The sequence below is a fragment of the Anas acuta genome, chromosome 11 (assembly GCF_963932015.1).
Source record: "Anas acuta chromosome 11, bAnaAcu1.1, whole genome shotgun sequence".
Taxonomy (NCBI): Eukaryota; Metazoa; Chordata; class Aves; order Anseriformes; family Anatidae; genus Anas; species Anas acuta.
Genome location: NC_088989.1, coordinates 12,973,025 through 12,997,611, shown reverse-complemented (window position 1 = coordinate 12,997,611; position 24,587 = coordinate 12,973,025). Strand labels below are relative to the sequence as shown.

Sequence of the window (24,587 nt, the reverse complement as noted above, 5' to 3'; positions counted from 1 at the left end):
GCAGTGCCATCAGCTGGGAGGCAGTGTGGCGCTGGTGTTGCTCCTGCTGAGAGCCGGTGTTCCTGTGTGCACGGATGGGAAGGGGGCACCCACCTCCTCCCTGCTGCGGCCGCCCAGTGTCAACATCTTGGGTTGCAGCTGCATTATGGCCCCCAGCAGGGCAAAGGTCTCCTTCTGAGCAAAGGTGATGTTGGCGTTCTCATGTAACCCGAAGAGCTCCGGGCTGTCGTTGAGCGGCAGGCTTCTGATGTACTGCAGGTACCCCTGGAGAGGAAGCCACAAGGGCTGTGAGACAGACAGCAGGTCTGGGAGCCCCAGATCTGTGGGTACCCTTTAGGGCTTCCATGGGTCTAGCCAGGAAGAAACAACTAAAACCAGGGCTGCTTGATGAGCTAAACCCAGCAGACCACAAACCTGCAGGCGCAGGTGGAAGCTATTCTTTGTTTTAGGGCTTGAGATTCTGACTTCTACACAGCTCCTTGTCTCCTGTTCAGCCAGGAAATGTAACTCCCAGCTTTGACGCAGGGGCAGTGGCTGACGCAGAAGGGGACGCTGAGGGGGCAGCAGCTCCTTGGAGCCAGCTGTAGTGGCTGAACGGAAGCTATAGCCCTAGTTTATGGTTTGACCGGGGAATTAAATCACACTTGTGTCAAAACAAATGTATTCTACAAGAGTGGGCAGCTTGGCAGTGAGCCTCCTGTAGTGACCTCTGCACAAAGCTCTTCAGGCACTTTAGGTATGTGACATCAAAGTGGTTCAGAGCAGAACTGCCTTCAGATGGGGAATTCTGGCAATAGCTACAACTTCCTCCTGTGCACATGGACAAAATTTTCTTCCTGTTGCTTAAATCAGATGCAGCTTCCCGGAAACCGCTGATGATCCCCAGTTTCTTACAAACTTAAATTCCCCAGGGAAATGGAAAAGCTGTGGGTTTCAGGGGAAAGTACAGCCCCATTGTACTACACTGACATCCCCGCCCAGATTTATGAAGCCGCGCACCGTTACACACGTACTTACATTGAGGTCTGAGGCAGTACTGATCTGTTTGTAGATCCCAGATTCAGAATAAGCAAACTCCGGAATTAGAACCTCAGGCTTGTAGAAATCTTCCAAAATATTCATGATGCAACGCCTGTCCCAGTCATCAGTCACACGGCCGCCGTAGTTGATCTCCCCAGCCGTGTACTTCAGAACCTGTGAGGGACCCCACAATGGCTTTCCATCCCGTGCACGCTTTGTGAGCTTACTCTCTGCCCAGGAGGGGCCAGCTCACACCCCCACCTTGTACGGGATATCTGTGTATTCATTCAGGAACATCTCTAGTTGGCTGATGCAGATGCGGAGGTCTCCGTCTGTGAACTCGTAGGGGATGTTGAACCCCAGAGGGCCAAACTTCCTCCTCTCCAGCATGTTCCCGTGGAAGAAGCAGAGTGACAGCAACAAGGATTTAAACTCTGTGATCTGTGGGAAGAGAAGCAGGGAGAAGAGGTGCTCAGCTTGGGAGGTGTTGGATGAGGTAAGCTCCTGCTGGGACCTAGTGGCAGGGAAAAAATGACATGCACCAACTCAGCATGGAGCCCGGAGAGGCAGAAACCTCAGACAAGCTGCTGCACTAGGGAAGGTCGTGGGCCTGCTCCCTTGCTTCAAGAAGTTCACAAGTGTCTTCATCAGGCCTCCACAATACTCATTATTAATTCTCATATTGAAACTTCTAATTGGTTCCTCACAGAGTAGGTGTAGGCTTATGAGAGCTGGACCAGCCCTTTTCTGTCATGCGAGGGCTCTAGGAGAGAAGATCTTCACCCAAAGACAAGGCTGGGGAAGTATGTGCATAGGAGCAGGCACAGACTGGGGAGCAGAACCTGGGCCTTCCTTACCTTGTAGCAGGAAGTCAAGAAGTCATCGCTGAAACTGCTGTATGACTTGAGCAGGTTGGCCTTGACCCCGCGGGGGGGCTCAATGGTCACCTTGGAGCTGTTCTGGAGGATGGACACAGGGAAGTGGTTGCTTGGCAGACTGGTGAGCCAGAGGCGGAAATCCTGCTGCACCTAGGGGGTCAGGAGGCAGTGAGTGCTCCTGGCACCGATGCCTTGGTTTTTTGGGGAACTTGTGGGTGGGCTGGAACTAGGCCTGGGCTCCTCCTGGTGCTTCAGTCTCCCTCTCAGAGGGGAAGCTGCTGGGTAAAACAGCTCAGTGCAAGCCTCTGGTTGCTGGAACCCCAAGGCTGTGTGTGACACCAAAGGGCCCAAAGACTGGAAACCTCAGCAAATGGCTACAGCAGCAGCAAAGCTGCAGTCCTCTGGGAGAGGGGAGACGCAAATGTCATGTTCCCCTGCTCCAGTGGCCACCAGGTGAGGTGGTTTCCTTCAGTTCGCAGAGCAGGAGGAACAGGGCTGCCTGCAAAGCAATGCAGCTGGAGGAGGAGATCCCAGGGGAGCACTGGGCAGCAGAGCCACCCTGTTGTGTGGGGTGGGAACAAAGGTTTTCCTCAGCCAGGGGGTGGGTGTTACCTGGTTGGGGTTAATGCCTTCGATGAGTCTCTCCAGTGAAGGCATCCAGCTGGGGGCCAGGTGGCAATTCTGGAAGAAGACCCATTTGCCCTGCTCCATGGCACTGTGCATCATGGCTTCAGCACGGGGGCCCTGAGGAGGCAGATGAGAGGAGATCAGACCCCAGTCCACCAGGCTGCATCCTGCTGAGCTGGACAGGGACAATGCCGCTGGATGGCATGACCATGACTCATTTCCAGATTGATAGCCTGGCTTTGTCCCTGGGGCTCAACTGAACCACCACCATCTGCTGAGGGTGCAGCAAGGGCCCTTCAAACCTCACCAGGTCTGTGGGCTGTGGGGTGGGAGGGTGCAATGGAAGAATTCGAGATGGATTCAGGAAGTTGGAGGGCTCTATCAGGGGAACAGCTGCAGCTCTCCCTGATGAAACGGCTCCTCCAGCTAGCAGAATATTGGACAGTGAGGGTCCTAGGGCAGGAGGATGCTGTCACTGTCCTGCAAGGGCGTTTGGCCTCCTCGGAGCCAGGTGAGATCACAGGAGTGCCAGCAGGACAGTCCTGCCCCGGCTCAGCACCAGCAGCTTACCTGGCCTTGGCCCAGGGAAATGGCAGAGAGCTTTTTGGAGAACTCCATCTCTTCAGCAAACTTGTAAAGGTCGGCAGCGGGGTCAGTGCCTGGGGACAGCACAAACACGAGCGGGGTGGTGGCGCTGGACTCCTTGAACACGACGGAGAGGTCAGTGGTCTGCAACACAGACAGCTTGCTGTAGCAGAGGGGCTGTAGTGGGAGCATGCACCATGGCTGCGCTGTGGCACCACGCACAGCACTGCCTCCCCCAACCCGACCCCCAGCTCCTCTCCGTGTCCCCAGCGTGGTGCTGGGGGCTGAGACCAGAAGCACGATCAATAAGGACCTGGTACAGCTCTCCTTTGGCAGGGTTACGGGCAGGGCAGTGACTAATTTCCCATTTGCTGTTTAAACTCTTGTACACCTGCACTAACTGCTCTCTCCCAGTGCAGTTTAACTTGTGGATAAGAAGTAGGATATCCTTCCTCTGAGACAGAAGTATTCTCCAGCTACGTGGACTCTGTCAGTGCAGCCCTAATTCTATGTCAGAGGCACGAGAAGCTTCACTGCAGCTGGGAAGTGCTGACGGCCCCTTTGCAGCCAGCTTGAGGCCTCCTGCTCTCCTCCTGGCCCCAATGTTGCTTCCTTCTGGCTGGTACCTGCGGCTCAATGAAGGTTTGATCCAGGTTCAGTGCCACAAAGTCCTGCATGGCATTGGTGATCTTATCTCCCCGCAGACACCGCAGAACCAGCAGCTTCTGAAAGGCATCAAGCCCAGTATCCCACTTCTGGGGCAGCGGCTCTCTGCAAAGCAATTAGATGTATTTTTTGGGGGGGATGCGTCAGATCCTGCAGCTCCTCAAGACGCACCCAAGCTACCTGCAAGAAGCCATGGGGTTTCAGGAGGATCAAGGACCATCCAGCCAGTTGGCTGAGGTTGTTGTCCATAGCTTTGAAACCATCAGTGAGCAAACCAGAGCCACAGCTGCTTCTGGGCTCTGCTGTGGGCAAGCAACAGGGCCAGAAACCCAAACCCCAGCCAGGCCTGCACAGGCAAGATCTACCCTTCAGGAGACAAGACAATGCCTTGTCTTCTCCCTTGTGTGGCACTATGAGTGGAGCTGGCTGGATCAGCTCCTCGTGCTCTCCCAGGGATACCATTACATGCCAGGTGCAGTACAGCAAGATCAACAAAGCACGGGATACTTGCCTGTGAGGCTCATGGCTGTCAAAAATGGCCCTGAACGCTTCAAGGTTAGCTGCAAAGTCATCTGCAAAGCCAGAGAAGTTCTTCAGGTTGCTCAAGGCCAGGATGTCTCCCCACGCTCGCTCAGACAGCCAGTCTGGAGCTGGGTTCTCCCGCATCTCCTTTACGGCTCCCCCTGACAGCAGGTACCGCCACTCCTCCTGCAAGCAGGTCAGGGATTGCAGCTTACCTGCCTGGACCTGGAGCATGTGGGTGCACGCCACATTTCAGAAGTATTCCGGCTGCCTCTCTGGCCAGGGGAGTGTGTGGAGGCATAAATGAACACCAGAGGGTCTGGTGAGATCGGTGTTGCCGTTCAGTTGCTGTTAGCTTTCCTCTGTGGTGCTGCAGCCTCAAATCCCTGCCTCAAATCCTTCTGAACTCACTAACTTTAGCAGCAGACTGGCAGAAGCCACAGTGGTTCAGGCTAGGCAGCCTGCATATAGGCGCAGGGAAAGGTTTGAGCTCTTAAATGAACAGAAAAGCCGTAGGTTTGCCATGCTCAGCCCTAGGGAACAAGGATCCTTTCCTATGCCAGAACGCTAAGCGAGGGAGCTGACCACCTGGGCTTGAGCTGCCCCGTAGGGATCGTATTCAAGGACTGGGGGGACTTGCTCACCATATCGATCTGCCCCTCATTCATCAGGATCCGCGCAGAAAGCAGGAAGGCAAACATGAGCTTGTGCTTCTCAAAGAGGCTACGGCACACGTTGCTGTACAGACTGAAGGTGACGTAGTTGTTGATGTTTGTGATTCGCTCCTTCACGGTATCTGGAAAAAAGGCAGCAATCAGACAAGGGTGGTGGGTGAAGCAGAGGGTGTGCTGTCAGGACGAGGGTGCTGTCAGTGCCTGGTCACAGGGACACAGCCACTCTCTGCCTAAGAAGAAGAGATGTTGCCCTCAAGCACAGACTTAGCACAGAAACCCCAGGTGGATGAAGAGGTGCTTGCCTCTGCTCTTGCTCAGGAGAGAGCTGGCATGGAAGGAAGAGCTGTCCCAGCACCCAGAGAGAGTCACTGCACCATGACACCCCCTTGCCTAGCACGCAGGGCCAGGCAGGGGAGGGCTCCTGCAGCCTGACAGCAGCAGGCAGCACCTGCTCGTGGAGGCAGCTCCCTGAAAGTTTGCCTTTACTCCTTAGGTCCCTAACTTCTAGGCCAGGAACATGGTGTGATGAAGGAGATGACGTTTCAGGCAGGCACCTGCTCTCTTGGAGTTACTGATCCCCATGAGGAAGATGTTGAGGAACCACTCCAGTGAGTACTGGTACATGGGGTCCACGTTGGACAGGTCTGAGACACAGAAGTAGAGGATTTGCGTGCGGACAGCGACAGGCGCATACTGCAAGCGTGTGGTGTCGATGTCCTGCTCTGTCTGCTCTGCCACCTTCACCTTGGCCTGAGGGACACAAGAGACATCGTGGTTTGTGCAGTGCTGGCAGAGGATGTGCAGCTGCAGGGGAAAAGCACCTCTATCTCCTACCTGGATCTCCCCTGCCTTGAGCTTGGATGCTTCCAGCACTTTGATGAGCTCCAAGTCATCTACAGGGTTTCCTTCAGAAGTGCTGAGCCGATACAGGATCTGGTCTTCTATCTCCTTCAGCTCCTGGTGCATCTCAGCGTTGCTAAGAATCAGCTGGTTTCGAGCCTCTTCCAAGTCAGGCCGCTCCTCAGCCACCACTTGTCCCAGCAGCTGGTCTTCCAAGCCACTGCAACAAAAGCCACAGGGACGAGGGTAGGGACAACAAGCCCAAAGGCTTGAGGACAGCGAGGAATGAGGCTGAGCAGCTACTGGAGTAAGCACGTACCTGGGAGAGAGGGTGAAGTTGATGAGGGTGAGCTTTGTGGAAATTTCAGGACTGTAATGAGGGTTTGGCAGGTTGGTGGTGATGTAGAGCTTGAAATCCTCGTGGTAAGGGATCACCGTATCCCCCAGCTTCAGCACTGTGTTGCCTTGCTGTTTGTAGGTCTGTGTCAGAGAGACAAAGGCAGAAGGGCTGGGACACCTACCTCTGGTGAGGGAAGGCACCTCATCGTGTCCTGGGCTCTGTGGTGAGGAGAGAGCCTGAAGAGATGGGCAGAGGAGCTCAAAGGTGCCTGGAAGACCTGAACACCTGAACCTATATTCCACATTTCATGGCCCTGACTGCCAGGCACAGACAAAATGCCTGCTGGCAGGAGACTGGGGTGTGAGGGAGGCTGCCAAGACATGAGCAGTGAAAAGGGCGCGCTCAGGTGAGAGCTGCCTGCCCACGGAGACCTGCAAACCCACTGAGTCCCACCACACCCAGGGCAGGAACCCCCTTTCCAGCCTGGCCTCCACAGTCGCCCCTCATCACCGCAAGACAAAAAACCTGTTTCAGCAAGACGGGCTCGAGGGCTGGATCCAGCTCCTCGCCGACGTTCTCCAGCAGGAAAGGCTTCCCAAAAGTAATGGCTTTTTCCAGACTGCAGAGAAAGTCCCGGTCGCTCAGCTTGGCCACCTCCAGGCTGTTCACCTTCTCCTGAAAAGCAGCAGGAGCAGGCAGGGATGGAGAGGAGCATAGAGCTGTGCAGGTGTTGATGATAAGGGCTCTGTTCCCACCACGCTGAGGAGATGAAGGGTGTATGGGGGCAATGACACACCTGGGTCCTAACTTTAGGGCTAGGCCTGCAGCCTGTTTGCTGATGGGATGTTTGCTCAGGTGTGCAGGCTAAGGCTTAGTCAACCAAGGGCATCTAATCCCATTTCTGCTGTGTCTTGCCCATCCTTCACATGCACTGTACAGCTCTTGCTGGGCAGATTTAACTCCCCAAAGCAGCAGAAATTACACATCTTGCTCAGTTACTTTTTTTTTTTTGCAATTTTGGCAAGTTTAGCCCACTCACAAGACATCACCAGACATTACACACAGCCCAGCTGGGCAGCAGAAACGTGGGAGTGGGGGCTCAGGAAAGACTTCTTCAGGCAGCTCTGCCTCTGCAGAGCCCTGTACTGGCAACTCACACTTCATTTGTCCGCAAAGTGAGAGCAGGTGGGTGGGAAAAGCCCATGGGGGAGCACAAGGGGAGCAGCTGGCAGGCTTCCTTCTAGCCCTTTAAAAGGGCAGTGGGCTGCCCTCTGGAGGGAGAGAAGAGATAGTGGCTTGTGCTCCCAGCACTCTGGCAGCAGGTATTGTGCTCGTGAGTTGGGTAATAGCACCCTGAGCCCTCTGTCCTTGAGGCTTTATAGGTTGTTATGGGTCATGCTAGTATTGTTCTGTCTTAGGGTAATGGTGAAGAGTGTAAGGTTCCCAGAATCAGAGGCCTCACTTGCTTATAAAAGCCCAACCCTACTTCCCTGTGCTGATTTCCCTAAGCAGGGAAATTCAGCTGGGATGAATGCACTCCCTGCCTGGTGTGGGAAGGGCCAGGCTGGGGCAGTAGTTGGGGTGCTTGCAGCTCTGCAGCACAAGACCTGAGGCTGCTCTGCACAGCTCCTAACAGAAAGCTGCTTCTCCACTTCTGCAGACTCGGCTCTCTGCCCCACAGCTCTTACCAGGTTCTTGATCCACTTGTTTGCTTGTCCTTGGGGATCTATGTAGTGAGTCCAGCGCTGGGAGAATCGGGTTATTACCCCGTTCTCCACAGACAGGGTGTCGTTGGGTAAGCCAGCAATCTGTTTGGGAAGAAAAGTCTGTTTGCTGGGAATGTTTTGAAATGTGATATAACTCATATAATATTTCAGATGCTAACTGGCCTGTTCTCCTTTTAATGTGTGTGCCTGCTGTGAGTGTGTTGAATCAATTCTTAGGCCCAAATTCAGGGAGTCCCAAGCGTTTGGGCTCTGTTTAGCCATCCAAGACGGTAGCTGTGATATGTAATAGGGCCTATCCTGAGAAACTCTTACTACCCTGGCACCTGTGTGCTAATGCTTATGGCTGGGTGGGGGATGATGGTGAGGGTACTGCAGAGATGCAGTTCTGCCTGTAAAGGGGCTGAGCCTCAGGACAGAGCCATGCTTGTGGAGTTAGGCATAGGCAGGCTATGGCCAGGGCTTTGCTCTAAAGGTGTGGTACATAAAGCATAAACCCAGTGTGCTGAGGTGTGTGATGCCCCCAGAGCTGCTGCTGCCCTGGATGCTGTTGGTCCTCTCCTGCTCGTTGTACAGGGAGCCCTGGCAGCAATTGTTGAGCTGTTTGGTTTGGAGTCTCTCCTCTGGTACAGTAGCTCCCAGTGAATTGCACGCTGAGTGTTTTAACCTTTGCTTGAGGCAGACCTATCCCCTGCATCTTCAGTCTGGGGTGTTGTCTTTTCTGCAACTTACCTGCCAGGAGCGGATTTCCACGGGGTCTCCGAGTGTGCTGATCAGGTTTGGTTCCTTGGTGTGAGGAATGTTGTTTTCTGAGAATTGGCTTAGCCACTCCTTGCACAGCGCTACGCGGTAGTGTCCCTGCCACAAGAAGCACAATCAGAGCCGTTCTTTTAGTAGCAGCTATTATACTATGTGCATTTCACTCTCCTGTTTCTGTTCAAGTGTGATTCTGTGTAGCCTCCAGTATGAATGGAGAGATCCAGGAGGGATACTGCATCCTTTTGGCATATTCTGTGTGCCGTGCTTGAAGGCATTATGTTGTTACAGGTTTGCCCTTGCTCAGAGCACACAGTGAGGTGTTAGCAGACATCCTGGGCAATGAGGTTACCAGAGGGGCTGGGAAGTGCACCAAGTTGCACCCTGCTTTGGGGTTAGGTATGTGACCTGCAATCCATCTGGCCAGGAAAGCAGAGTGGCTACCGAGTCCCTCGCACACTTACTGTGAAGGGGCCCAGGTAGGCAACAAAGCCAGCTGCAACCAGCACGTCCCCAGCGATGTTGTTGATCTTGTAATCCAGGTTCTCCACGGTGTCCTGCCAGCGCACCTTTTCATCGGCCAGGTTGTTTATAAGCTGTGGGATAAGTTACATGGGTGAGAGCTGCTCTGTCCTGGACCTGCTAATCTCTGGGTAATACTGCAGGTGACTTTAGGGACCAGAGGTGCCTACATATTCTAAATTCTGTCTCCAGCTTTAAGCACTTTGTCCTGGGTGTACTGGGATGCTCTTGGCCCTGTTGCTAGTTAAGAAAGCTGTGGCATGGAGAAGCTTAGCTTCACCAGCCCTAATGTGCTGCTGAGATCTGGCCAGCCAGCTCCAACCTAGTATTGCCATGACCTGTGGGCTGTTGGAAGTGGCAGGCACAGGGATTTTTCAGCACTGTGCTCCTTGGCCTGAAATCCTGCTGTCTCCTGTAAAAGCAGGAAGAACCTGGTTCTGCCCCCTACCGTATCGGCGCGGTCCAGTCTCTGCTGACACTGCTCACACTTCATCTCCAGCTCCTCCTTCTTGGCTATGCAACTCTTGTACTTGGCTTGCAGCATGGCAATACCGCTTTCAACATCCCTCAGGCGTTCCTTAGCTTCCTCTAGGACCTGCTGAGTGGCACGAAGGTCCTCTTCTGCCTCCCGCCAGGCTTGCTGAGGAGATAACACAAGCAGACAGTGGATATACTGAGCATGTGGCCAGGCTCTTCCCCAGAAAGCCAGAGAAGCTGGTTTGGGGAAGATTTTTTTTATAGCTCCAAAAAAAACAGCAGCCTGTGTGAGCCTACACAAGTTTGGGATGTGGCCCACTGTTGAGCAGAAGGAAAGGTCCCTCTGCTTGCCCCAGAATAACACTCCAAACATTAGGCTTGGAGAGAATTAAGGCGGAAGCACAATGTGGGAATGACTCTGGAAGCACAGTATTAAGCCCGTTTCAACGTGTCCTAAGCTGAATTCATTAGGCTAATGGGCTTTTGGGCCTAGTGGCTCTGCCAGGGCTTGATCTGACTGTAAGCCCTGACTTGCACTGCACAGCTGGTAACTCTCAGCACTGCCTGCAGGAGGGGACTGCTAGTCCTGCATTTCCTAATGCCAAGAGCAACCCAGCCATGTTGTCTCTTACCCGCTTGGGCTCCACGACCTTGGCCACAAAGTGGTACTTGTGCATGGCACGCACCCACTGGCAGATGGAGGTGCAAGCTTTGGAGACCTTGGCGATGGCAGCTGGCTGAAAGTCCTTACTGTCAATGTATGGTTGGATGGCCTTGATTACGGAGTCTGAAATGTTGTCCTGTGAGGAACGGTGGGAGAAAAAGGAGACTGGAGATGAGTGTTTCAGAGATCTGACTGAGGGAGGTTAGAAAAGGCTTCTCACACTGACTGCAGCCTGGTGCAGGACCTGTCAGGGTGGTTTGGGCATCATGCTGGAGTGAGAATCACACTGCTGTGTGCTGAGGCCTGGGAGACACTGCTGTAAGGTTGGGTAAATCCCTTCCCATCCCATGTCAGGATTTCTGTCCAGCCCCTCCAAGCAGAAAGAGCAGAGGGAGAGGAGGGGAAGACCTGTGTCTGGGTCCCACTGCCCAAATTCATGAAGAGCAGCCAGCTGTCATGAGGACTTCCAGGCCAAACACATCCCCAGTGCTGCTGAAGGGTGTTGTCTGGAAGGAGCTCTAAGCCTCGTTGTTGGGAGAAGGAGCTGTGTAAGGCAATGCCTGATCCCTGGTCACAGATTCCCTGTGTCACCACTTACCTTATCATACTTAAATAGGCTATCCAAGAACTTCCCAGGGTCCTGAAGAAGGGCCCTGCCTGGCTCCCAGTAATCATCCACCTTGGAGCCCAGTTTTTCTCCCGCCACTTTTTTGGGCTTGATTTCTTTCATGATGCAGACTGCTTCAATCACCATTTTCACACCAAGGGGAGGCCGCTGCATTGCTCGTACCTTAAATCCAAACAAAGACAATGGGTTGGCTTGGTCCCCAGTGAGATGGAGTGCTCAACCTCCTCTGGACCAGAGGAAGGACACCTAGAGGATGCAGGCAGGCAGGAGAGGTATCAGAAGAAAGAGCTGATTATCAGAAAGGGCATGGAGAAAAATGTGAGTAAGCTGAAAAAGCCAATCCCAGTGGTCTGTGATGGGTATCTATAGGACGCAGGTGTCTTAGTAAAGAAGCCAGAGCTGTACAGCCCTGGGAAGGGGGCAGTACAGACACAGGGCATGGGCAAGCTTTCTCCCTTGCTCTGAGGGCTCTTGTTTGTCTTGTATCCCACCCTGGAAATGCTGCAGGCCCTGCGCCCCGTGGTCTGCAGCAGTTGTGGAGAGACTAATGGAGTCTTTCCTCAATCAGACTGGTAGGAGTGCTGCTAGAGAACCTTTGAGATGGATGTGGGAAGAATAACTCCAGCTTTGTCCCTTCTAGTGTTGGCCACCTTGCCATGTTCAGCCAGAGATGCTCCCAGACCTTCCCGGGCACAGCCAACAAAGGAGCAAAGTTTGTGAAGACCCTTCAGCTGGTCTACCCCCAGGCAGAAACCCTTTGTGAGAGTGACTTTGACTGGCTCTTTGACTGCCCCGAGACAGAGCAGTTCCTTGAGTGGTTCTGCAAAACAGTGGGTGAGGAGAATGTGCTGAGCCCAGCTGAGGTACAGGCCTATGATGCTCTGGTGGCTGCAGGCAAGCCCATCCTGGAAGGTGATGAACTTGAGCAGGCATTGCAGAAGTGCCACCGTGTCCCACAGCTCCCACGCGTGATACCAGAGGCTGAGGGACCCTCTGTAGAGGCCCTGGAGCAGGAGATCCAGGAGCTGAAGGACTATCGTGCACGTCAGCTCTGGCGGCACAACAAGCTGCAGGTTTGGGCAGCCCGTCTGCAGCAGGAGCTGAGCTATTTGCAGGAAGAGGAGAAGGTGATGAAGTGGACCTTGAGGAAGGCGCAAGCGGACCTGGAAAGGGAGGTTTTCCAAGCCACTGCTGTTGTGAACCAGATTAACAAGGTTGCAAAGCAGCTGGTGAATTGGCACGGGGAAGCGGGCAAAGACCGGTCACCAGTGATGCTGTACGAGATGGACCTCAGTCCTTACATCAAGCTGGAGCAACATTCAGCAGATATGTTCGAGCAGTTCTTCCAGCAGGTCCTGACAGGGACTGCCCAGGCTCTCGATGCTCAGGGGGCAGATGTGCGGAGAGAGAGCAGTCTGCAGGAAAGGCTGGAGGCTTGGAGAGAGATGGACTTAGCCTGGGAAATTCTGGAAGGAAGACAAGTAGCTCTTTGTCCAGAGTGTGCGGAGACACAGCAGGTGGCAGCAGAAGAAAGCCAAGAAATAATAGTCCAAGGCTCAAGGGCAGAACTGCTAGCAGAGGGGAGCAGTGGGAGTGAGATGCCGAGTACGGGGGATGCGGTGAAGAGAGGTGGCAGCCAAAAAGCCCCAGAGAGAAGAGACACCAAGCAACCAACGGTGGTGAAAAGCCTTGGGACCAATGGAGATGAGCTATCAGGGAACCAACGCAGTTACAGGAAGGAGCTGAGACAAATAGAGCAAGCATATATCTGTGCCCAGAGGGAGGTTATAACCATGACGGCCAAAGTGGAAGGCCACAGCGCTGCGCTGCAGTGGGCCCAGAAGACTCTGAAAGCTATCAAGGAGAACAAGGTAGGGTGGGTGCTCCTTCCCAACCACACTCATTGTGCTGTGACTGTGCTGCAGCAGTCCTCCCACCAGATGCTGGAGCACTGCAAGTGTATGAAGCCTGTGGCTGGGCCAGGTGGTGTTAGCAGCATGCCCTGACACTGCTCCCTCATCTTCCCTCACACAGCGTGCAGTAGAGGCCCATCTCCAGAGCCAAGCCAGCATGTTCCAGGAGCAGATTCATGCCCTGCGCTCCGACATCGCGCACATCCACGCCCAGCAGCTGCTGCCCCTGCTGAAGGCAGGAGCCTGCCTCTTTCTCCTGCCCGTCCTGCAGGCGCAGCTCAACCTGGAAACTGCTCACCTGCAGGATATTGCCCAGAGGCAAGAGGAGGCAGCGGCGTGGCTGGCGAGCCAGCACAGCCGCCTGGATCTGTTGGGGCTCCAGCTGAAGCGGGAGAGAAAGGAACTGGACCAGAAGGCTGCTTGGCTGAGAGAGATGGAATCTCTCCTGAAGGATGCCCAGACCAGGCTGCAGGAGTATCATGACTATTTCAAAGAGGCCGACTCCTCCATGAAGGGTTGTGCACGCGCACAGACAGAGCCCAAGGACCTCACCACCATGCGGTAAGGACCTGGGTATGTGTGTGCATGGGGAACAAACTAAATGTGGAGGAGGTGGCATGGGAACAGGGAGGGCGTCTGGCTTGATACAAGCTACCAGGTAGTGCTCTGCTACCAGTGCAGGCCACTCTGACCTCTTGGTGGTATGAAATTCCCCAGGAGATGGTGTCCATTTCTTACTGGCTGTCTTAGGGTGATGCAGTAAAATGTAGGCTTGAAGAAGGGAAGGAGTATGGAGAAAAGCTTTCCTAGGATGAAATGTAGAGGCTCATCTTCAGGCATGAAGAGGATGAGATGTGCCAGTGGGAAGCAGAGGCTGCTTGGAATTCCTCTGGCAATGTAAAAGCTTTCTGTGGTTGGATGCCCTGCCCTGATAGGGGATTCCCAGTCCTTCCTGCACAGCTCTGCAGTGCCTGGTGTTGGTATCTGCCAGCAAGGAGTCCCTAACTATAAAGGCTCAGCTCTTGAGCTTGGCAATTGTCCTTTACGGTGCTCTTTCCAAATCCTCGGATCATGGGCTGCTCATAAGGAGTGGCTGTCTTCTCACTCTCATGTCATGACCACTGGCATCCCACTCCCAAAGCACATCATCCCCCTGAGCCCTGTTTTTCCTTGGTGCTGGCAGATGCTCACACCTCTGGCTGGCTGTCCCCTCCTGCAGGCTCTGGGACATGCTGGTGGGGCAAAATCAGGATGAGCCACCCTTCTGCAGCTATGAGGCCGTAGCAGCCCGCAGTTCCCAGTTGGTCAAGGATTGGAGGGTACTGGAAACACAGCTGGCAGCTCCTATGGCCCAGCTCCCTGCCCTGGAGGCTGCCATTGAGAAGCTCTACCGGCTGCTGTACAACAACTCCAACCAGCTGCAGCTTTGCTCTCCAGTAAGCAAGGACCTCTGGCTGCCTTCTGTTCTTTTGGGGTAGCACAGGGCTGCAAGTCACAGCTGTCTGTGCCATCCTCCTGGGCTCACGTGGGTGGGTACTTGCTGCATCTCACCCTACTAAGGGGGAAGAGGTTGTCCTGATCCTTACCATGTACTGAAAGCTACACAGTGAGGCAGTGGCTGAGGGGGGGAAGAGTGATTGTCATTGCATGGGCTCTTAACTATAGAGACTAAGGTGACCCAGTAAGCCACATTGTTCAGAGAGACCTTGACCTGGATATAGGTGGAGGTGAGGGTCAGGCAAGTAGCTTGTTTCTGGTGGGATGAGATGTTCCAAGGGTGGGAAGAAATCCCTTCTGTGCATTCAGATGTATTTGGGTTCTGCCCCCCAGGAGACCACTGAAGTGATGCACCAGCTGACTGCTATGCAGGACACACTCTACCAGAAGCTGGCAGACCTCCTGAGTGACTTGAAGGTCAAGCGCAGTTCTCTGCAGAACCCTATCCTGCAGGCAGAGCGCAACCTCTACATTTATTTTTTCTGCAATGAGGATCGGCTGAGAGAGGTGGTGGAGAAGCTGGAGAAGGAAGCGTTGGATTCCTCCAAGAGGCTGCTGATGGAGCCGCCCAACACAAAAGAGTAGGCCAAAGGGGTGCTTTCTCCTTGCTGTAGGGGTGGTGTTCTCTTCTTGTTGGGCTGAGCCATAAATCTTGGTCTGGGAGAGATCCCTGGTGGTCCTGGCTTTACTGGCAGGTCGTAGTGCAGCAGCTAGGCTTAAGATAAGCATGGAGCTTAGTCCTTAAGTGAGTTTTCCTGAAACCAATGGGTGGGTTTTATGTGTAAGAAATTGAAGCATCTTGTGAGTTGGTATTGGAAGCCTTGAATAGTTATCAGACTTTCCATGCCAGTTCTATAAGAGGGTTGGTGCTGGGGGGCAAGTGGCCTGCCACTGTGTCTTTCCCTACCTTCATGGGGTAAAGTTGTACATGTTTTGTGGGGAATAAAAGTCTGTTATTCACACTTGCAGAGCAATAAGCCTGTTTTTCTCTTTCAGAGCTATCATACCCTATGCAGTGAAAACTCATACCTTATATCTACCAGCACCACCCCTTGCTGGTGACTGTATTTGCAGCTGACAGTTGTTGAGATTTCTCTAAGCTATGGGTACAGACTTTGCCACTTCCCACTGCAGGCTCAGGACCATCTTCTTTTCTCTGACCACCACATTTTAAGCCAGATTTCCTTGAAGTCAGTTCCCTGGCCCTTGCCTCTTTCTCTTTTCTAGTGATGGATCCCCTTTCTAAAGAGCTTGCTGGCTCAGTGTGCTGCTAGATCTATATCCGTGCCATGCAGTCAACACTCAGGGCCACATAATAGCATGGCCTGCCACTTACCCCCATGGACAAGGACAGCCCTGCAACTGACTACAACCTGACTTTCTCTATAAGACAGGGAAGTGAAAAAGAGGTGGCTGGTGAAGGATGTGCAGATAGACAAGCAGCCCACTGCATGAGTCCAGGGGAAAGCATGGAGATACTGAAAAAGACTGTGGATACTGCAAGCTTATAGAAGAGGGCTTGCTGCAAAGTACTGTTGAGATCAGCTACAGCAATAGCAAGCTAAGTGCAGTGCCTTGCCAGCCTTGATACACCTCAGAGATGCCCTCCATGACCACAAGCACCTCTATTACCCCCCCCCCCCCCCTCCCCCAGTCAGTTACCTCTGTAACATCATTTTTGTTTAGCTTCCTCAGGCTGGCCAGAGCAGCATCTAGGGCTGGGAGGGCTTCTGCCAGGTCTTTCTGAGCATCATCTGCAATGGCTTGGGCTTTCTGGGCTTTTTTTTTGGCCTTTGTCTCCTCAGCCTGCACGGCATTTCTTGTCTCTTCGGCCACAGCTGTGTCTACCTGCAGCAGCAAAGACAACCTCAGAAGCATGGCTGGAGACAGCACCTATTTGGTGCTCTGCATTGCTAGGTAAGAATCACAGCTGTCCTGTCAAGCAATGTTTTCTTCCAGCAGGCACATGCTGAGGCTTAGCTGCTCCAATCTCCAGCAGGAGATTGTAGAGATGATCCATAAGCTCCAGCTCTGCCTGCCCTGGAACAGTGTTAGCCCTGCAGGAATTATCTGCTCTACCCATTTCTCCTGTTAGTATAGGGAGCGGATGTGACAGCAAGTGCATAGGGATATAGAGGAACAGGAAAGACATGCTGAGGCTTTTGTTTCCTGTAACTGTCACTTATTAAAAAACGCTACCAGGAGGTGCAGAGGGGATGTGGAGTATAGCCAAACCTTATTCTGTGAGTGGATCAGGCCACCTCTGGGAAGCGTGAGAGATGAGAAAGTGAGGACTTGTGTGTGCCCCCCAGAGTTGCATGGTGTTTGTGTCTCAATCTGACCATTTTATAGTGGGAGATGGGCAAGGAGGAACATGAGGAAGGAAGATAGTGAGAGCCCACAGAGGACAGTTCCCTTTTCTGCAGTGGTATGAGTGGCTGTGTGATGGTCCCTGAGCTTTGGGCTGGCAGGAGCAGGCTGTAGCTGGATCAGCTCCCTGATGTTGGATGCATAGAAAGGAGACCCTGCAGAGGCAGCAGTCTGGTCTTAGAGATGCTCAGGCCACCTTGGGACTGAGTTAGTAGTAGTCTGTGTCTGTGAAGAACTAAACCAGTGAGGAAAAGAAGCTGGTAGTTTGGTTTCCTGCTCCTCTAAGCTGTGGTTTCATAGGTTTCATACAGGGGCACATGAACCATTGCTTCTGCTGGGAGGCTGACTGGTACCCACCAACAGCAGGACAGGGTCCTCAGCAGAAGGCTATCCTCCCTGGTAGTGCTGTTCTGCACAAATAACCTGCTGTACTAATCTGGAGCCCTTAAACTTTCAGATCAAGCAGGACTTCATGCAATCCCTGCAAGGCCTTCCCACGTGCTGTGCAAACCTGAGCAGTCAGGTGTGGAAATAGCAGGGCTGTCCAGCAGCACTACCTGCAGCTCTTCCATAGTCGCCAGCGTGTCCTTGGCTGCCTGCGCCAGGAGAGGGCGGGCGGACTCCAGCTCCTCCTGCATCTTTGCTACATCCTCTGCTGTTTGTTGGAGCTGCAGGAGCAGAACAGAGTGAGAGCCCCAGGGAAGGTCTGTGCTGCCCTGGTGGGTGCTCTGTGGGAGGCATCTCACTGCATCCCTGCAGCTTTAATCACTGCTCAGAGCTGTGAGGCACAAACCTTGTCCAGGCCGCTTCTCATCTTCTTCTGGGCTGCCCTCAGCTCCTGTTCCTTCTTTCCAATCAGGGAACTGAAGATGCTGAGGAAATCAAGGTAGCTCTTGGGAGTGACATAATTGTGTCTGGCCAGCTCTGCCAGGTACACTTGGCACATCCTTGCTACACTCTGATGAATTTCTACACACATTTGAATCTACAAGGAGAAAGGAAAGAAACAATCATATCCAGAGCTGCATTTTAGGCAGGCCTATAAGGTGCCCATAGAGAGCGCAGGGCTAGGATTACAGAGTTTAAGTACGCATTCACAGCAGAGCTAGTATGTGCATGTGGGCTTCAATGACACACAGCAGGTAAGAAATGAATGTGGCCATTTCAAGGCATACAAAAGGTAACTGATTCTGGATTTGAATGAAGCAATTAGGAAACATTACTACTACAGCAGAGGACTTTTCTGCATGCATCTTGCAGCTGTTGCCTGTCTGTGTACAAACAGAGAGGTGGCACATGAGCATACAGGAGCTGTGCTTTGTGTGCTGAGTGTAGCACCTACCATCCCATTAACAACTTCAGTGCTGGCACCAAGATGTGGGATCTCCTGCAAGAAGGAGGCGGCAACACACTGCAGAGCTTCAGCAGGCCACTCGTTAAACCAGTCAATGGTACAGCAGTTCACGAGAGAAGGGAACTGTCTCAAGCGTGCACGGAAGACTTCTCCAATAGGGCTGGGTGGAAAGACATGCAAAAAAAAAAAAAGGTTACAACTAGCTACAGATAAAAAGATAAAGTGGTTTTCCTACTTCCCTAGAGCAATCCTAATGTCTTACAGCATAAGAAGGAAGGGGGTATATGTGGGGAGGGAGGGAAATAGGGAATGGAAGTTTAAGCAGTATTCCACCATGTCTACCATCTACAGATAACTTCTTGGAAGTCCTGGGTATATTCTGGAAGGATTAAGATGGTGGTGGGGTGATGTTTTCTAGGTCTCTGCCTAGGGAGAATACTCAGGAGGTAAGAAATAAAACAAGGTTTGAAGTCCATGTCAAGAGATGGTCTGCTGATGTGATCTCTACAGTCCAAAATAATGGCCCTGATTCTTCTATATGTATTGAGACCACTCTGTATTTTCAGGCAGCTCTCCTGCAAGCAAGCAAACTGCTCATGGCCTACATACTGAATTCATGATTAAATACAGTGCAACTGAACCCAAAATTTCAACAAGGTAGTTTTGTAGCAAGCACCTCAATGGCACACGAAGGAAGGAGGAAGCTTATATTTAATCTGAATCACATACAATCATATTCTTAAACTTATCAAGCTTCACCTTAAAAATCAGAAAAATATATATATTAAAAAGTATCTACTCCTAGAGGAAAGTGGTATGCAAATTTAACTCCTCCTCTAAACTCAGAGGCTGAGAAATAAAGCTCCCCTGACAGAGAGTGATGGAAGACAGAGAACAACGAGGGAATAATTAACATTGGCAGCATAGAGGTCTACCCTTGAGCTATACCTCATGCACAGAACGATGTGGATATTGCTGCGAACCCGTCCTGTGTACGCAGCCATCAGATTGGCCTTGGTGGGCTGCTGCCCTAGTTCTCGCACAACAGGCTTCATAGCTGTCATGATCTGTTCTTGATCATCAGGGCTGTAAATGTTGGGAACGTCACCTGAGTTGAGCAGGTTGTTGATGTCTTCAAGGAAGGATTCATTTTTAATCTAAGTAGATAAGAGGGGAATAGAAAGCAGTTTCCTAAGTCATCAGAGAGTCAGGTTTCCACGTGCCATGTAGATTACTTGTGGATAAATACAGCCCTCAGCCTCTGCTAGAAGAAATAATTTCTGCAGTCACTGGGCTCCAGTAAAGCATACTCTGTCTCACAGCCAGGATTTACAATTGAACTGCCATGTTCAGCCATTTCAGGGGTGGGGTGTCTGGGAACAAGTCTTCCTTCTGCTCATTCACCTTTTTCTTACAGATAAATAGCATTCAGGGTCTAGCTCCCTGCCTCATCACAGTGACTCTGTAAGCAGGCCCCAGCTGACTGTCTGTTCTAGGTATTCCTCCAGCACAGCAGAATGCTTTGCCATTAGGATAAAGCTCATTGGTACAGGAGGCAGAGTAATTGTAGGGACGTGTCAGACCGTGGGATGATTCCCCCTCCAAAGGTACACTTGCCTCCCTGTCTTTGCTAAATCAGTCGTACGCAGTATCCATCTACTTGTCTAAATGTACCCTCCAATGCCCCCCCCAACCTTCGCCCACATATGCTTCTCCCTGCAGGGAAAAGGATGAGTGAACAAGTATTTGACAGATGCTTATCTCACTGCTTAGGGCACTGCCAGAAGCAACCTGGTTCCTATGATGATGAAGACAGTATAAAAGCCTATTGGGAGCACAACCATGAGCTCCAGAAGTTGGCTTAGTCATTAGGAAGCGACACTTTACAGTAACAAGCCAATGTTATCCTGGATCAAGCTCCTCAACCCTCTTCAGGGGGATTTCTTGAACTTAGAGATATATTCCTGACTCCTCATGAGAAGGAATCAACCATGTTAACACTCCCATACCTGTGTGTCTACAAATAGGAAGGTTTTGGGTAGACTTTCAAGGCCTGCCTTCATCATGATCTTCTTTATGTCATCTCGCCATTCGGTCATGTCGTAATTTTTGGACAATTCTATCTGGAAACACTCATAATCTGCCCTAAACGAAAGAGAAGTTACATCCAGTGGAAGTCTCCTCTTTTGTCAGTCCTAAGCATATTATGGACACAGAGGAGAAGACTTAACCACATTGTTTTTCTACAGAGTGCTGAGCACACACCTGTCCTTGAGCATCTCTAGCTACCAATCCAAAAATATGTTTTACTCACAGTAGCGATACCTGAGCTAGATAGGAAGCTGAAACATAACTTCATTAGCTAACAGCATCACATTGTACATGTCCAACTGCAAACCTTCACACAGAGCCTCACAGTAAAAGAGAGAGCAATTCACCTTTTTTTTTGTTGTTGTTCTGTGTGGGATGTAGCACTTAGAGGGCGGTGTGCCAGGGCACCATGGCTGTGTTTTCTGTGTTCACATCCTATATTCAGGACTGGAAGAACTTGCTTCCTCAGTCCATTTCCCTGGCTCCCAATATTCACAGATACCACTTGCCAGGCTGTCAGTGTCACTTGATCATTTGTCACTAGGAGCTCCTGTCTTTATCTTCCTGCTGCCTGGCTCCAAAGAAGGAGCCCCCCACCTCTCCCAGAACTATGCTACACAGGCCCTTGAGTTGACGTGGACTGCATCACATTTGTTAATTTGCTGCATGCACACAACAGTAACTGAACTAGCAGCAAGCAAAAGTTTCTGGTGTAGATGTGTGTGATAACTGAGCCCTAGCTCTTTTGACTGTTGTACCTGAAGAGTCAGCAACCTTAAAAATGTGCAAACAGTAGCAGAAAGGACAGGAAAAGAGAATCTCTGGAGGCAGCCCCGGTGGAGCTGCTCCACTTTATGTGAATGGAGTTCATCACTTACATGTGAGATGCCAGCCTGGTGAGAGACTGCCTCCCGCTCCCCCCAACACCCAGGAGAAGAGCATTCCCTGGGGCCTGCCGCAGGATCCGGCTGATTCGGCAGATGTGCTGCATTGCATCCATGAAAAGCTCCAGCTTCAGCTCTGTGGTGTGGGTTTGATTGTACTCTTCCAGGTAATCCTCAATCACAATCTTCAGCTGCAGGCAGAAACAGACACTTACGGCCAACAGATAAAAGCAATCGGTAAATAAAAGCATTCAACAACTGCTGAACAGAGACCTTAAACTCAGGCTAAGTGACTACGGTTTGCTGTTCCTGAGGATGCTGTTTACGTGGAAAAGCAGCAAGGCACAGTTCAAATTAAAGCAGCTTGTGGCTGCCTGACCTGTGCTGTTCCAGGGTCTGCATCTGGGAGGGCTTCCTGGCTCTAAAGCTGCCTCCTGCTGCAGGTCCTGCGGTCAGGGCAATAAAAGGGCAGGTGCTGGAAGAATGACTGTCTATGGCTGGTTGAGAAGTGCACTCCTCTTGTGGTCCAGCCATTGCACAGGATAATCATATAACCAATGCCTCTTGATTTTTCCAGGGCTCTCTGTAACAGCAGTCTCAGGGCAGAGCAGATGAGACAAAGATATCCAGGATTTAGTCATACTCCTTCAGCACACTCGCTGTAAACCTGGGCAAGTAACATCAGCCAGAATTGATACAGCACTGAGGTCCCTGCCTAGGTGACCAAGTCCTTTGTGCATCGGGGACTGTGCAGCAGCTTGGGAAGTCTGGCTGTCTCAGCTGGGCTCACCTCACTGCGGGACAGGCCTACATCCTTTGCAAAAAGGATTAGGAAGCTCAGTTAATTATCGGTCCTTGTCACAGAGCTATCACAAGAGGGGAGATGACAGGATAATCATCTGTTTCTGATAATGAGCGCAAAACACACTACTCATTGCCTTTGCTTAATTACCACTACCAAACTATTCACAGTATCTTCTCCAACAGGGAATCCAGCAGTAACATTAATTAGTTGCAAAGGTCAATTGTGAAGGCTTTAATGGTAAATGTAGAATTGTTTGGGGGTAATGTGCCATTTCTTTCCAGCAAATTTCACTTTTCATTCCTGAATACGGCTTACTTGGGAGACTTTGCATAGCAGGCTGCCTCCAGGAAGGCAATGCAGAGACAGTTTGTTCCACCTCAAATTCCCATCCTGCACCAAATGCAACCACTAGCCATGTCTGGGGTAGGATTTCACAGGAGAGATTTTGGGAGGATTCCAGAGACCTTCAGTTCTAGCAACCCCCTGGTTATTAACTTCTTTATGTTTGTTTGCAGAAGGCTTGGAAGATGTGAACATAATTCATGCTGTCATGATTTCTTAGGATCCTTACCTTTTCCTGGCTGTTGATTTCTTTGTACAGTCTGATAGGGGCGTCTTGTTCCATGAAGTCGCCAAACAGAACTGGCTGGGAAGGGACAACCTCCTCAAAAGTGGTGTCTAGCTCCTCCATCATGCTTTTCATCAGGTTATCAAACCACGTCTGGTCCTCTTTAGTGACCAGGCGATCAGAGAAGACCCGACAGCTCTCATGGTACCACAGTCGCAGCAGGTGTGATTTGTCCTGGTAGGAAATCCCAGCAAAACACCCTCATGAGAGAAGCAGAGAAGTGTTAAAGGCCTCTCTGTCAGGAAGGTTGGTTCCTGCCAGGCACATGGACAGCCCCACTCCTACTAGAAAGCAGCTGGAGTGGAGAAGAACTGTGCAGAAGAAGCTGCATTCCCTTCTCCTCAAAAGCAACTCTTGTCAAAACAGCTGCTCTGCAGAAAGCTCATTACAGCTGCAGTTAATACCCTATTAGTCCATCTGCCAGGGTTCCTTTGAGAAATTAAGTCTCGTGTTTTTCCTTATCCTTCCTTCAGTATGACTTAATTTTTTACTGTTTTCTTGAGTTCTCTTATTTTCTGGAAAGATCCCTCTATTCAGGTGTGGCACAGAACCAGATCCCCAAGTGCTTTCGGTGATAAATCAACACCTACAGGCTAAGCTGGACCTACAGAGCAAGGTCCTCAGGAGAACTGAAGGGACAGAAGCTTCCATTGGTATAAGCTGGTAACAGGGCAAAACCTCTGTCCCTGCATGGTCCCATCTGGTCCCCTATGGCTCTATCCAACCCTACAGGAATGAATGGCTTGGCTGGGTGGCACTGACTCCCTGTGGCCACACACCTGACAGATAACACACCAAGAAAGGCTTGGGGTGGTCTGGGTACTGCCAGTACGAGGTGATATAACCAAAGGGAACATCACTAAATTCACTGAACAGTATGAAAATACAGTTTCAATAGGAAACTGAGTTTGGACTGGAACATTCCTGTTCTTCCCCTGGGAAACACGACTGTGCTGCTGAGAGGACTGACCTCAATATTGCTGGACTCAGCCATGAGCATGCCCTGGAACACCTTGGAGAGGTCCCTCAGGTTAAAGGTGTAATGTGACTTGGCTGGTGTGGGCAGCAGCTGGGATGTGATGGTCGAATACACACAGATAGTGGCATCAACCAAGGGCTCATTCAAGTCTTTGACTGCAGGTGCTCCAGCTGCAGAGACAGGGGAAGGTAGAAAGGACGTCAAGGTAGCAACTCTGAGACAAGAAGGTCCTAGCAGCACAGACAGATGGCACCAAGTGGCAGAGGATTTGTTGCTAGGATTTGACCAGAACTGCACTTTTTCCCCCTGACTTCCTACATGGAGACTGTGTGGGGCCCTGACCAAGTCTCAGCTCTTTGCAGTGGAGAACCTGCCATAGAGTTTCCCAAACAAATTGGAATCAGATCTCAAGAGGGAAGAATGCATCACAAGAATTCTGCAGTGTTAAGGGTCTGTGCACCCCATGGAGAAAGGAGATGCTGCCAGGCAGGTAATAGGCTACCTGAAACACTCAGGTTTTCCTTCTCCCTCTTCGTACTCCCCCAGTGTAGTCTCAGATACTTTTAAAATAGAAGGTGTCCTTTTAGCTAAACCACCTGGCAATTCATTGAGCTAAGCAAATGTGAAGTCTCCGAGGAATGGCTAAGGGATGACTTCTTATATGATAGTGGCAAGATTTAAATATAGCTGCCAGTTTCAGAGCACAAAATAAATTTCTCAATTCTAATCAAGTTTATTACCAAAACTCCCGTGGAAGTGGAGCCCTGTGACACTCTAGCACTTCGTGCTTTTTTGCATTATTTCCAAAATTCTTTAATTTTTCTTTTAAAATGAAGCTAGACACTTCAGTGTGTCCCTGAGCTCATAGCCAGGTACTGGCACTTGTGAATACTGCAAGCACTCAGAAAGCTTGGCTTTGTCTTCTCGTAGCCCACTATTCTCACTCCTTCCTGCTGGCAGATTTGCAGAGGAGGACACATTTGCAAAGATGATCCTAAATTCCCACCCTGTCAAATATAAGAGGTACTCATTTCACTTCAGATGAACCCTTTTTTTCTGTGTGGCTGTAGCACGATGCTCAGATCCTCCCTGCTCAGCTGTCCACGGGCTGCAACAGATGGGAAGTAACAGAAGGCTCAGCTT

At 51.4% G+C, this 24,587-nt stretch overlaps 2 protein-coding genes across 4 annotated transcripts in view; one reads left to right on the top strand and one right to left on the bottom strand.

The window, feature by feature from the left end:
- Positions 1 to 24,587, bottom strand: part of DNAH1 (dynein axonemal heavy chain 1) — a 73,897-nt gene that overhangs the window by 2,623 nt on the left and 46,687 nt on the right. Inside the window, exons 46-73 of the mRNA XM_068694161.1 lie at positions 23,436 to 23,614; positions 22,409 to 22,639; positions 21,027 to 21,223; positions 20,067 to 20,202; positions 19,006 to 19,214; positions 18,046 to 18,217; positions 17,497 to 17,688; positions 17,261 to 17,371; positions 15,996 to 16,181; positions 10,894 to 11,085; positions 10,264 to 10,431; positions 9,603 to 9,794; positions 9,097 to 9,228; positions 8,609 to 8,734; positions 7,841 to 7,960; positions 6,678 to 6,827; positions 6,132 to 6,292; positions 5,807 to 6,032; positions 5,527 to 5,722; positions 4,943 to 5,094; positions 4,284 to 4,484; positions 3,737 to 3,877; positions 3,096 to 3,254; positions 2,511 to 2,642; positions 1,878 to 2,048; positions 1,282 to 1,461; positions 1,018 to 1,194; positions 94 to 264 (exon numbers count right to left, since the gene is read on the bottom strand). Of these exons, the coding sequence (XP_068550262.1) occupies positions 94 to 264; positions 1,018 to 1,194; positions 1,282 to 1,461; positions 1,878 to 2,048; positions 2,511 to 2,642; positions 3,096 to 3,254; positions 3,737 to 3,877; positions 4,284 to 4,484; positions 4,943 to 5,094; positions 5,527 to 5,722; positions 5,807 to 6,032; positions 6,132 to 6,292; positions 6,678 to 6,827; positions 7,841 to 7,960; positions 8,609 to 8,734; positions 9,097 to 9,228; positions 9,603 to 9,794; positions 10,264 to 10,431; positions 10,894 to 11,085; positions 15,996 to 16,181; positions 17,261 to 17,371; positions 17,497 to 17,688; positions 18,046 to 18,217; positions 19,006 to 19,214; positions 20,067 to 20,202; positions 21,027 to 21,223; positions 22,409 to 22,639; positions 23,436 to 23,614 (4,760 nt within the window). The remainder of the gene's footprint in view (positions 1 to 93; positions 265 to 1,017; positions 1,195 to 1,281; positions 1,462 to 1,877; positions 2,049 to 2,510; positions 2,643 to 3,095; positions 3,255 to 3,736; positions 3,878 to 4,283; positions 4,485 to 4,942; positions 5,095 to 5,526; positions 5,723 to 5,806; positions 6,033 to 6,131; positions 6,293 to 6,677; positions 6,828 to 7,840; positions 7,961 to 8,608; positions 8,735 to 9,096; positions 9,229 to 9,602; positions 9,795 to 10,263; positions 10,432 to 10,893; positions 11,086 to 15,995; positions 16,182 to 17,260; positions 17,372 to 17,496; positions 17,689 to 18,045; positions 18,218 to 19,005; positions 19,215 to 20,066; positions 20,203 to 21,026; positions 21,224 to 22,408; positions 22,640 to 23,435; positions 23,615 to 24,587) is intronic.
- Positions 7,338 to 15,295, top strand: LOC137862284 (HAUS augmin-like complex subunit 3). 3 transcript variants are annotated; one of them, XM_068694164.1, is made up of 5 exons: positions 7,338 to 7,474; positions 11,564 to 12,794; positions 12,958 to 13,397; positions 14,056 to 14,272; positions 14,667 to 15,295. In XM_068694164.1, the coding sequence occupies exons 2-5, from the start codon at positions 11,580 to 11,582 to the stop codon at positions 14,916 to 14,918; spliced, it is 2,124 nt and encodes a 707-aa protein (XP_068550265.1). In that variant the 5' UTR covers positions 7,338 to 7,474; positions 11,564 to 11,579; the 3' UTR covers positions 14,919 to 15,295. The 3 variants fall into 3 exon arrangements, with proteins under 3 accessions (XP_068550265.1, XP_068550267.1, XP_068550266.1); XM_068694166.1 differs by having other exon boundaries at positions 7,470 to 7,494; XM_068694165.1 differs by lacking the exon at positions 7,338 to 7,474 and adding an exon at positions 7,650 to 7,843.